Raw genomic sequence first — 12,836 nt, 5'->3', positions numbered from 1 at the left:
TGTGTTCAGACAAAAACAGAAATTATTTTAGGACTTGTGAAATCTTAAACATTCAGCTGCTTTTCCCCTCCACTTGTAATAAAGCCTTTGAGTATTGTATCAATGGGGTCCAGAAGAGAAAATAAGAACATAAGAAAGTTTGCAAAAGACAGAAGGCCATTCTGCTCATCTTGCTCGTTTGGTTGTTAGTAACCTTATTGATCCCAGAATTCATCAAGCAGCCTCTTTTAAGGATCCCAGGGTGTCAGCTTCAACAACATTACTGGGGAGTTGGTTCCAGACTCCAACAATTCTGTATAACCAAGCACAGCAGAGAACCACCTTCACAAATGCCCATAAATGGTCATATTTGCCCTCTCTTTAGTCAATCTGCAATTTATTGAGACAGACCCTGCATTCCAAGATACCCCACCTAAGCTCTGTGCTCAATATCTCTCCATTGAAAGTACCATACATTCCAAATATTCTAACAATATGAGTATGGACTATCACATTTCCTTACAGTCCTGAACTCAAAAACCCAAAATACCACTCCCACCTTCTTTGTTCAATCTGTAACAGAAAATGAAATATTATAATCAGTTCTAACACATAAACTGTTACAAAATTCCTTATACCAGAGTTGTAACCAAGTCACTAAAATTGGGACTCGAGTCCAGTCATTTAGGAGTAAAGACTCGAGTCAAGTTGAGTCAGTGACATGCCAAGCTCGAGTCGAGTCACCTACCTGGCTTCAAGTCATAAGTTACGACAGTTCAAGACAGCTTGATTTTAATCCAATTAGTTTCACAGGAAATAAGTAATCTATATATAAAAAATATCTGTGCTCAATTGGGTTGGATGTGCAGTAATGAATGATAACATAAATTAAACAAAGAACATATCTAAATATTTTCTCACTTCTTCTCAAGTAACATTACCCAATAATTGTTTCAGGTGCCACATGCAAGGAAATTTTAGGTGGGATTTAATTTCATATGGAGACAAATAATAATACAGAATATAGGCCAAGAAAAAAATTAAGAAACTAGATTTGAATGTACATGTAATTAACATAGAATGCATGCTTTCATTTTTCTCTCAAACTTCCTGAGGATCTTTCACTCTCCTTTTTCTTAGCCCCAGCCCCATTCTCCACCTCCTTCCCTGCCAAAAAGGCCTCTTTTCCACCCTCCTTGTTCCCCTTTACCCCTCTCTCTACCCCATCCTTAACTTTTCTTATGTACAGCAAAGTATCAGACTGCTGTCTGAGGTTTGTAATTGCACTTAAGCATCACCAAGTCTGAATAATTTGTCACCAAGATACTAGCGATGGGGTCTCATCAGCAGTCCCCTCCCCGACTGAAAACACGCTCCACTGGTGCACTGGATGCTGGGACTGCTAAAACCTTCTTTGCAAGAGGATACAACTCCTGCTGGTCCACATCTTCTAGGGACTCCCAAATACTGTTATCATCAAGGTCAGCAGTTGCATCTATGGATGATTCCATGTCATCTTCTATCCACTCTGTGGTGCCCTTATCAGCATCTGGAAAATATGTTGATGCCTTCTTAGTATTTGCAGCATTATCAGTAATGATAAAGTCATGTTTGTTCTTGATTCTGTAGCCCTCAATAATTCTATCAAAAGCCAATGCAATGCGGTCTTCTTTGTGCCTTCCCACAAAATGTTCACATGCCAGAGTGAATGTTGACAATTTAACATTTTCACCGTCATCTTCAATGACATGTGCTGTTACACCTACACCTGTTGACAGATTTCTTGCTTCAGGCTACTTCCCTTGTGAGTAATCTTCTTTTTCATGCTCTGTCTGCACAAAGGCTTGTACCGAGGGTCAACCGTCTGCATGAAGTTCAAAAATCCTTGTGACTCCACAATTGTCAGTGGCAAGCTCTTGCCAATAACCAGGTCCATCACGATTGATTCATGAATGGCCTGAGCCTGTGCACTTTTTTGGTGAGTGGTATGTAGTAGTATTACCTCCCAAGGCTCCTGGCTTGGATGACTACAGGAAGGAGGTTATTGAGGACTGTCCAGCTGTAGCAGTGTCTCTTGCTTTGTAACACTAAAATCTAAATAGAAAAGAAAAACAAAACATGCAGTTTATTATAGTTGCCAGCCTACAACAAGTGCAGTCAGCATAACCTGCCATTTTAGTGCACATTGTATATGGGAAAAACAAATAGCCTAAGCCTACAGAATGCATTTGTGCAAGTTATGTTTTAGGTTTTTATTTTTGATAATGTTGTAACAAATATAAAATACTTTGGAAACAAGTTGCTCATGGGGTAGCAGCATTGTAAAACAATGTATTTTGGAGTATTTTTAAATTACAAAATACTCTGGCATGTGTATTTTCAATACAAAATATAAAATGTTTTAACAATTTATTTACAAATTACAAAAATATAATTACATGTATTTTCAATACTGCCCATCCCTGCCTGTAAGCACTAGGGCAATGTATTTACACGTATCCAGGACTCTACATTTAGATTTTTAACTACTGGCCCCTCGGGCCACTGAGCTCGTGTTTTTACTGGCCCGGATGCAGTTTTATCTGGCCCAAAATATTTATATATTTTTTCATGATGGTTTTTATTTTCAGTATGTTTCTAATTGTGTATGGTAACCAAAGAGAGCCCACATCTCAAAAGAAAGTGGCTAAGCAAAGCCTTTCAATATATGTTACTTCAGACATTAAACATTACCTTCAGAACAGCCTCAATTCGTCAGGGCATAGATTCTACAAGGTGTCGAAATGTTGACTCCAATGCTTCCCACAGTTGTGTCAAGATGACTGGTAGTGGATCTCTGCTCCAAATAGCTTGTGCCATCTCATCCCATAGATAAGAACATAAGAACATAAGAAAGTTTACAAACGAGAGGAGGCCATTCGGCCCATCTTGCTCGTTTGGTTGTTAGTAGCTTATTGATCCCAAAATCTCATCAAGCAGCTTCTTGAAGGATCCCAGGGTGTCAGCTTCAACAACATTACTGGGGAGTTGATTCCAGACCCTCACAATTCTCTGTGTAAAAAAGTGTCTCCTATTTTCTGTTCTGAATGCCCCTTTTTCTAAACTCCATTTGTGACCCCTGGTCCTTGTTTCTTTTTTCAGGCTGAAAAAGTCCCTTGGGTCGACACTGTCAATACCTTTTAGAATTTTGAATGCTTGAATTAGGTCGCCACGTAGACTTCTTTGTTCAAGACTGAACAGATTCAATTCTTTTAGCCTGTCTGCATATGACATGCCTTTTAAACCCGGAATAATTCTGGTCGCTCTTCTTTGCACTCTTTCTAGAGCAGCAATATCTTTTTTATAGCGAGGTGACCAGAACTGAACACAATATTCTAGATGAGGTCTTACTAGTGCATTGTACAGTTTTAACATTACTTCCCTTGATTAAATTCAACACTTTTCACAATGTATCCGAGCATCTTGTTAGCCTTTTTTATAGCTTCCCCACATTGTCTAGATGAAGACATTTCTGAGTCAACAAAAACTCCTAGGTCTTTTTCATAGATTCCTTCATCAATTTCAATATCTCCCATATGATATTTATAATGTACATTTTTATTTCCTGCGTGCAGTACCTTACACTTTTCTCTATTAAATGTCATTTGCCATGTGTCTGCCCAGTTCTGAATCTTGTCTAGATCATTTTGAATGACCTTTGCTGCTGCAACAGTGTTTGCCACTCCTCCTACTTTTGTGTCGTCTGCAAATTTAACAAGTTTGCTTACTATACCAGAATCTAAATCATTAATGTAGATTAGGAATAGCAGAGGACCTAATACTGATCCCTGTGGTACACCACTGGTTACCACACTCCATTCTGAGGTTTTTCCTCTAATCAGTACTTTCTGTTTTCTACATGTTAACCACTCCCTAATCCATGTACATGTGTTTCCTTGAATCCCAACTGTGTTCAGTTTGAGAATTAATCTTTTGTGCGGGACTTTGTCAAAAGCTTTCTGGAAATCTAAATAAACCATGTCATATGCTTTGCAATTATCCATTATCGATGTTGCATCCTCAAAAAAATCAAGCAAGTTAGTTAGGCACGATCTCCCTTTTCCTAAAACCATGTTGACTGTCTCCCAGTACCCTGTTACCATATAGGTAATTTTCCATTTTGGATCTTATTATAGTTTCCATAAGTTTGCATATAATAGAAGTCAGGCTTACTGGTCTGTAGTTACCTGGTTCAGTTTTGTTTCCCTTTTTGTGGATCGGTATTACGTTTGCAATTTTCCAGTCTGTTGGTACCACCCCTGTGTCAAGAGACTGCTGCATGATCTTGGTTAGCGGTTTGTAAATTACTTCTTTCATTTCTTTGAGTACTACTGGGAGGATCTCATCCGGCCCAGATGCTCAATCAGATTGAGATCTGGTGACTGGGCAGGCCACTGCAGTAAGCTGAGTTCACTGTCGTCTGTGTGGAACCATTCCTGGACAATCCTAGCCTTGTGACATGGGGCATTATCCTGTTGAAAAAATCCATTAGCAGATGGATACACTGCTGACATGAAGGGATGCACCTGATTGGCAATAATGTTCAGATATCCTGTGGCATTCAAACGTTGCTCCACTTTTATCAAGGAGCCCAATGTGTGCCATGACAATACACCCCACACCATCACACCACCATCACCAGCCTGCAACGTTGACATGCGGCATGATGGATGGATGTACTCATGTGGTTTTCTCCATACCCTAGTCCTCACATCAGTGTGAAACAGCAGGAACCGGGATTCATCAGACCAGGCAATGTTTTTCCAATCCTCCAGTGTCCAGTGTTTTTGTTCCTTAGCCCACTGCAACCGCAGTTTCTTGTGTTTTGCTGAAAGAAGTGGAACTCTGTTAGGTCGTCGGCTGCCATACCCCATTCGTGTCAAGGTACGACGAGTTGTGCATTCTTTTTTGGGTCTTTCAGCACAAATGTTGTACTGGACTGTCAGTTGACTAACTGTAGCCCGTCTGTTGCTCGGCACAATTCGTGTCAGCCTCCTTTTGCCTCTTTCATCAATGAGCCGTTTTTGACCACTGGCCTGCCGTTGGCTGGATGTCCTTTGGGTGGTGGACTATCCTTGATACACACGGGAAACTGTTGAGCATGAAAAACCCAGCAGTGTTGCAGTTCTTGACAAACTCAAACCGGCACGCCTGGCACCTACTACCATATCCCGTTCAAAGGCACTTAAATCTTTTGTCTTGTCTATTTACCCTCTGAATGGCACACATACACAATCCAATTTAACAGGTTACATCAATAAGGGATCATAGCTTTCACCTGTATTCACTTCGTCAGTCTATTTCATAGAAAGAGCAGGTGTTCCTAATGTTTTGTACACTCAGTGTATATTATACTAGTTAAATGTAACCGGCCCAGTCGGGCTGTGGTGTTTCATAACTACCAGCCAAACTGAGCTCTCTACCGGCCCCGGACCACCGGGTAATGGTTAATGTGGAACCCTGGTATCTATTTCTTAGCACACTTGACAACAATGTTGTTTACGAATGTAATTGTCAATACTGTTAAACCCATTTTAAGGCATCTACTTGTTCAAGGTTATCATTAGTAGACAACATCCTGTTTGGGGTAAAAAGACTTTTCTGAAATCGACTTTAATTAATCACATCCTGTTCTCGATCTTCTTTATATAGGGCTATGTACATCGCCCCCACCGACCCATACCAGACCCGTGATCAGTAATAAAACATTTAAAAGCACACCATCCAAGTTTCAGTTTTCAGTCAGCCTTTGTTTCGGACCTTGGTTCCATATATATATATATATATATATATATATATATATATATATATATATATATATATATATATATATATATATATATGCGGTGCTATTTTGCGCAGAGCTGTACCAGCTAACATCAACACCAATTTTGTGACATTTCGGTTTCAGCGTCAACGTAATTTACTGTATGAGACAGCATTTAAAAAAACAAAAAAACTTTACGTGCTGTAGCTGGGATACAGGTTTGTTGTAGTATGTCATGAAGGCCATTATAGCGGTGCGGTAATGTACTGTATGTCCATTGTGCTCTGAATCTACGTACTACTAGTATTAATAATTACTATACCTTGGTCCTAAATATTATCTCCCTGACTGGTCAAAACTGGAGACTTGGCAGGTATGCATTATATAGACACATCTTTTATACATTATGTTAATATTAATTAAGAGTAAAATTACTTACCGGTCAGGGTGCTTAGTCTTCAAATGTCGGGTGAAGTTAAACGACGTTCCAAGTTTTTCGCTTATTTTTGCTTTACAGTGTAGGCAAGGTGCAGCCTGCTTGCTCTTCTCCCGGTCAATAGTGTAATCTTTGAAAGAGAATCTCACCACCGCAGGTGCTTTCAGTGTGCTGCTTTCCATATTGTCGAATATACTGTTAACTTACACCGATGTCTTCTTCCCGCCTCAAATTATGCTTGATTCTTGCTTGCTGCTTATGACGTTTTGATCATAGAACGGTGCTATAAGCTAAAAAAGTGTTTCCTTAGCAACGGTATTGACATTCACTACATGAGCCTGTTCTGTTTATGCTACAAGATGACTGCTTGTAGAGAGGGGCTTCCGCTGCATGCGTTTTGATTTTTTAAAATGTATTTCATCACAAAGACAATGACTCGAGTCAGATGGAGACTTATGTGTCAGACTTGATTCCAGTCACGTCTGTTGGGCATTGACTCGAGTCGAGTCGAGTCTTTTCTTGCAGGGAGTCGAGTCATCAAAAATTGCTACTCGAGTCATTACAACTCTGTCTTACACCTTCTTTCTTTTTTCAAGTCAAAAAGTTCCTTGGGTTGACATTGTCAGTACATTTTAGTCTTCTTTGTTCAAGACTGAATAGATTAAATTATTTTAGCCTGTCTTCATATGACATGCCTTTTAAACCCGGAATAATTCTGGTCGCTCTTCTTTGCACTCTTTCTAGAGCAGCAGTATCCATTTTGACTGTATCCATTTTGACCGTATCCATGTGACCGAAACTGAACACAATATTCTAGATGAGGTCTTACTAATGCATTTTAAAGTTTTAACATTACTTGATTAAATTCAACACTTTTCACTATATATCCAAGCATTATGTTGGCCTTTTATATCTTCCCCACATTGTCTAGATGAACACATTTTTGAGTCAACATAAACTCAAGCACCCCCAGGCGAAGCAGGACCCTCAGCAACCCCAGGAAAAGCAGTGCCTTCAACAACCCCAGGCAATGCAAGACTCTCAGCACCCCCAGACGAAGCGGGACCCTCAGCACCCCCAGGCGAAGCAGGACCTTCAGCAACCCCAGGCAAAGCGGTGCCTTCAACAACCCCAGGCAATGCAAGACTCTCAGCACCCCCAGGCGAAGTGGGACCCTCAGCACCCCCAGGCGAAGCAGGACCCTCAGCAACCCCAGGGGAAGCGAGACTTTCAAAAACCCCCGGCGAAGTGGGACCTTCAGCAACCTTAGGGGATAAAAAAGAGACACAGGCAGCCCCAGGCAATGCAAAGCAGTAGGCAGCCCTAGGTGATGCGGAGAAGCAGCCAGCCCCAGGTGGTGCGGAGCAGTTGGTCGATGGCGAAGTGGCACCCGCAGGTGATGGAAAACTGACATCCCCAAGATATGCATGACTGGGCAGCAGCATTCCCTCGAGAGGTGACAGCGACAGGGGACCCTCGGGAGGTGACGGCATGAGAGGAGCCAGGACGTTCAGGCTCCTCCCACTCAGGCGCTGGACATTCAGGCTCCTCCTCTTGGGCTGTAGTGGGGGTGGGCACAGTAGGCTTTCCTCTGGTGGGAGGGGGCAGTTCGCTGGGAAATGTCCCCACTCCTCACAGATGCAGGAGCAATACTGCACTCCCATGCTGTGGAGGAGGGCTTCCCAGCCAATCTCCTCCTATGGCTGTAACCCCAGTATCACCTCCTCTTCCTGAGGTGGAGAAGAGTGGTAGCAGTTGGGCAACACGTGGCCCTCCTTGCCAACCCCAAAATACCACTCCTGCCCCCTCAAGCAAGTTAGGCAGATGTCCACCTTGCCAGAGACGTGGTGGGGTTTGCAACCAGCCTCTCGCTGGTGCTGCTTCTGTTGTTGCTTTTTCCCATTTTCTCTTCCTCACTCCACAAGTAAAAATGAAAAGAAAAAGAAAACTGCAGTATTCTTCCTGGCCTGCTTCCAGGAGGCGCTGGTGATCCCATACTGAACACCACGTGTGACAGGCTGGCGAGTGGTGACGTCAGGCCAGATGCAGGAACAGAAAAAACAAAGGCAGTACTGCGGTGCAAAAAGTCGCGCTGTGCGCTGTTTACAAAAATAAATAAAATATTTAAACAAAACAAAACACTTGCTCACCGAGTGAAATAAAAGTTTAAACCAAAAACAATCACGAACACGATAATAACACTTTAGGTCTGGCTGGGCAGTCGACTTCACGGTTCCTTTATATTATTTTTAAATTTTTCCCTCGCTCGCTCTTGTTCCTCCTCTGAACACCCACCCTGTTTACAAAAATAAATAAAATATTTAAACAAAACAAAACACTTGCTCACCGAGTGAAATAAAAGTTTAAACCAAAAACAATCACGAACACGATAATAACACTTTAGGTCTGGCTGGGCAGTCGACTTCACGGTTCCTTTATATTATTTTTAAATTTTTCCCTTGCTCGCTCTTGTTCCTCCTCTGAACACCCACCCTGAGGGCAGAAAGCTGCAGGCTTTTATACAGGTGACCACTATAACTAAACAATGCAGCTACGCTATCAATACATTTTTTAAAATAAATACAAATACACAATAACCCTGCTTTCCACGTCATAAATACAATAAATAAATCATAATAAACAAACAAAAAATAACACAGGGGTGGAGGGGGAGACCCCAGTCTAAAAATAAATCATTAAATAACTGTACAGGGCTCCTTGTCTTGTTACAGCTTACTATACCAGAATCTAAGTCATTAATGTAAATTAGGAACAGAAGAGGACCTAATACTCATCCCTGTGGTACACCACTGGTTACCTCGCTTTTGAGGTTTCTCCTCTAATCAGTACTTTCTGTTTTCTACATGTTAATCACTCCCTAATCCAGGTGCATGCATTTCCTTGAGTCCCTATTGCATTCAGTTTGAGAATTAATCTTTTCTGTGGGATTTTGTAAGAAGCTTTCTGGAAATCTAAATAAACCATGTCATATGCTTTGCAATTATCTATTGTCAGTGTTGCATCCTCAAAAAATCAAGGATGTTAGTTAGACACGATCTCCCTTTCCTAAAACCACGCTGACTGTCTCCCAGGATACTGTTACCATATAGGTAATTTTCCATTTTGGATCTTATTATAGTTTACATAAGTTTACATATAATAGAAGTCAGGCTTATTGGCCTGTAGTTACCTGGTTCAGTTTTGTCTCCCTTTTTGTGGATCGGTATTACGTTTGGAATTTTCCAGTCTGTCAGTACAACCCCTATGTCAAGAGACTGCTGCATGATCTTGGTTAGCAGTTTTTAAATAACTTCTTTCATTTCTATGAGTACAATTGGGATGATCACATCCAGCCCAGGGGATTTGTTTATTTTTATTTTAAGAGCTTCTAGTCTCTTTAACACTTCTGCCTCGGTTATGCTAAAGTTATTTAAAACTGGATAGGAACTGGATGACATGTGGGGCATGTTGTCCGTATCCTCCTTCGTAAAAACTTGTGAAAAGTAATCATTTAATATATTTGCTATTTTTTTCCTTCATCTATGATTTTGCCATTTGTATCGCTTAGACATTTTACCTCCTCTTTGAATGTTCTCTGCTGTTGTAATATTGGAAAAAAAAACTTTGGAATTAGTTTTAGCCCCCTTAGCTCATTCCTATCTCTCTCTCTTGGCCTTTCTAACTTCCTTTTTTATTTGAGTGTGCAGTTCTAAACACTTTTTGTGTACCTTGTTCTTGGTCCCTTTTAAACACTCTATAAAGTGCCTTTTTTCTCAGAATATTTTTTTTACATTAAACCATTTTGGCCATTTGGTTTTAGATTTAGATTCCTCTACTTCTGGGATGTAATTATATTGCACCTGTACTACTATATTTTTAAAAAACAGCCATCCTTTTTCCGTGGATGTTTTCTCTATTTTACTCCAATCTAGTTCTGTTAGACTCTGCTTCATTCCATCATAGCTGACCTTTCTAAAATTGTAAACCTTATCTTTAGTCATTACTTTTGTGGTTTTAAAAAGCACTTCAAATGAGACCATGTTGTGATCTGAATTATCCAATGGTTCTCTGACCTGTTTAATTATTCTGTCTGTTATTTGAAAAGATTAAATCAAAGCATGCCTCTCCTCTATGCATTGACAAATTGCGTTAGAAAGCAGTCATTTATAATTTCCACCATTTCAATTCTGGCTGTCATCCTCCCCACCAGGTTTTCCCATTTTATATGGGGGAAGTTGAAATCCTCCATTAGTATGGCTTCTTCTTTGTTACATGCATTTCTAGTGTCATTGTATTAAACAGATTATTTTGCTCGGTGTCTGAATTGTTGAATATGTACCTCAGTCTGTAAGTCATTTTATCATTTTTTCATTAGGAAATCAGTTTTTTTGCTCAGCTCGCAGGAAGTGGGAGGATACATATCGGAACAATGTCATTCCAACCTGCCTGCCTGGTAATTACTGTTATTAATATCATTACTGTTACTATTATATTTATTAGTTATTATTACTATCATTATTAATATTACTTGTGTGTGTGTGTTCCAGTGTGTGGGAAGCCCCATAACCCCATACCCAAGGTCCAGCGCATTCTGGGAGGCAACATAGCACCAAGAGGCAGCTTCCCCTGGCAGGTAGGACACCGATACAAACAGCCAGCCCAGCTGTTTATCCTGGCCAAAATAAAACCTTCTACTGTGCTATTATGTTCAATCTTAGGTGCTGGGTTTTCTAGGTTTTAACCATGTTGTACGTGTTACTGTCTTTTAGGTTTGCTTTGGCGGACTTCTAGGTTCTAGGTGTTTATTATTGTGTTCTAGGGATGTGGCAGGCTGGCGAGTGGAAAGAGGCCCAGAGACAGACTGCAGTTCAAAAAATAACTATTTTATTATAAATAAACACAAAAATGAAAGGGCACAAGGGCAAAAACAAAGCAATTTAAACACAAAGAAAGACAAAAAGCAAAACTTACAAAAATAACAATTTCCAGGCTGGGCAATGCCTTCACTGGATTCAAACTTTCCAAACAACCAAAAAAAACCAACCTGCTTCCTCAGCTCCCTCTCTCCAAATGAGAAGCAGAGGCCTCCTTTTATATCAGGTGGGTGGGAGCTGATTGATCGTTAATCAACCTAATCAACTAATCAACCCCAGCCACCTGAACATAATAAACCCAGGCAGGTAGGGGAAGTTAACCCCACCCCTGCCAATTTAAAGGGCAGAGCTTTGCTCTGCCACAAGGGATTATTGTGTTATGGGTGTTCTCATGCTCTACATGTTATCATGTTTTAGGTGCTTCTGCTCAGTGCCGGGAGAGCTGGGGCTTTCCTAATCACTGATCAGTGGATAATGACGGCTGCTCACAACATCTACCCGAAACAGAAAGACCAGAGAGACAGCTTGCAAGACCTCACGCAGTCCATCCAGATCCACCTGGGGGACACCAATTTGGAGAACCTGATCCTCATGCCTCGCCTGGAGATCCAGGCCATCTTTGTGCACCCCAGCTTCCAACAAGGGGCTCTGCAGTTCAACAACGACATCGCGCTGATCAAGCTGCGGCACCGCGTCACATTGAACGAGACCGTCATGCCGCTCTGCCTCCCCGCCGCTGGTTCCCTGTACCAGGCCGGTGTGATGGGCTACGTCTCCGGCTGGGGCGTCACAGAGGGACATAAACTCTCCAACCAGCTCAAGTATGTGGCACTGCCTGTGGTGGACCTGCGCCAGTGCAACACCTCCTTCAACTCAGAGAGGAGCTACAGGAGACAACGTGGCAAGGAGGACATCCCACAGTTTACTGAAAACATGTTCTGCGCAGGGAGAGTGGAGGGGGGTGACGACACCTGCTCGGGGGACAGTGGGGGCGCCTTCACCCTGCTTAGGGAGGCTGAAGGGGGGGGGGAGGAATTCTATGCAGCAGGGATTGTTTCCTGGGGAGTGGATTGTGGGAAGAAGGGAAACTATGGGGCTTATACCAGAGTGGAGCGATATCTGAGCTGGATACAGCAGACTATCCAGGAGAACTGAGACCTTCCTCTCTCTCCACTCCCTCACCTCTCTACCCTCCCTCTCCTTTCCTCTCCTTTCTATTGCCTCCATCTCCTCTCTCTCTCTCCACTCCCTCACCTCTCCCTCTCCTCTACCCTCCTTCTCCTCTATCTCTTCCCTCTCCTCTCTCTCTCCTCCCTCTCCACTCTCTCCTCTCTTTCCCCCTTTCTTCTCTCTCTCCTTCTTCTCCACTCTCTCCTTTCTTTCCTCTCCGTTCTCTCCCCTCTAAACCCTCTCTCCATTTTGTCCTGTCAAGGGACTGCACTATATAATCCAACATGTATATATACAGTAAAGTTCTAATCTAGTGTGCTGGCACTGTTAGCTGTGTGCTGGACAGAGGCCAATGCTAGCAGGATCACACAATTTAACACATAAAAAACCCTGCTAGATCAACAGCAAAAATGAAAGAAACAAGTTAAACATTGAGAAGACACCTTGCTAAATGTGTGACCCTGAGTAAGTCACTTAACCTCCTTGTGCTCCATCTTTTGGGTGAGACATTGTTGTAAGTGACTCTGCAGATGATGCATAGTTCACACGCCTTAGTATCTGTAAGTAGACT

General features: G+C 41.8%; 1 protein-coding gene across 1 annotated transcript in view; it reads left to right on the top strand.

Annotated features, from left to right (window-relative positions):
- LOC121296018 (complement C1r subcomponent-like) overlaps positions 1-12,331 on the top strand; it is a 29,626-nt gene extending 17,295 nt beyond the window's left edge. Inside the window, exons 10-12 of the mRNA XM_041221151.1 lie at positions 10,597-10,674; positions 10,769-10,854; positions 11,513-12,331. Of these exons, the coding sequence (XP_041077085.1) occupies positions 10,597-10,674; positions 10,769-10,854; positions 11,513-12,250 (902 nt within the window). The 3' untranslated portion in view covers positions 12,251-12,331. The remainder of the gene's footprint in view (positions 1-10,596; positions 10,675-10,768; positions 10,855-11,512) is intronic.
- Positions 12,332-12,836: the final 505 nt, after the last annotated feature.

Source organism: Polyodon spathula, chromosome 21 (genome assembly GCF_017654505.1).
Source record: "Polyodon spathula isolate WHYD16114869_AA chromosome 21, ASM1765450v1, whole genome shotgun sequence".
In the NCBI taxonomy this organism is placed as follows: domain Eukaryota; kingdom Metazoa; phylum Chordata; class Actinopteri; order Acipenseriformes; family Polyodontidae; genus Polyodon; species Polyodon spathula.
This window is presented reverse-complemented; position numbering and strand designations above follow the sequence as displayed.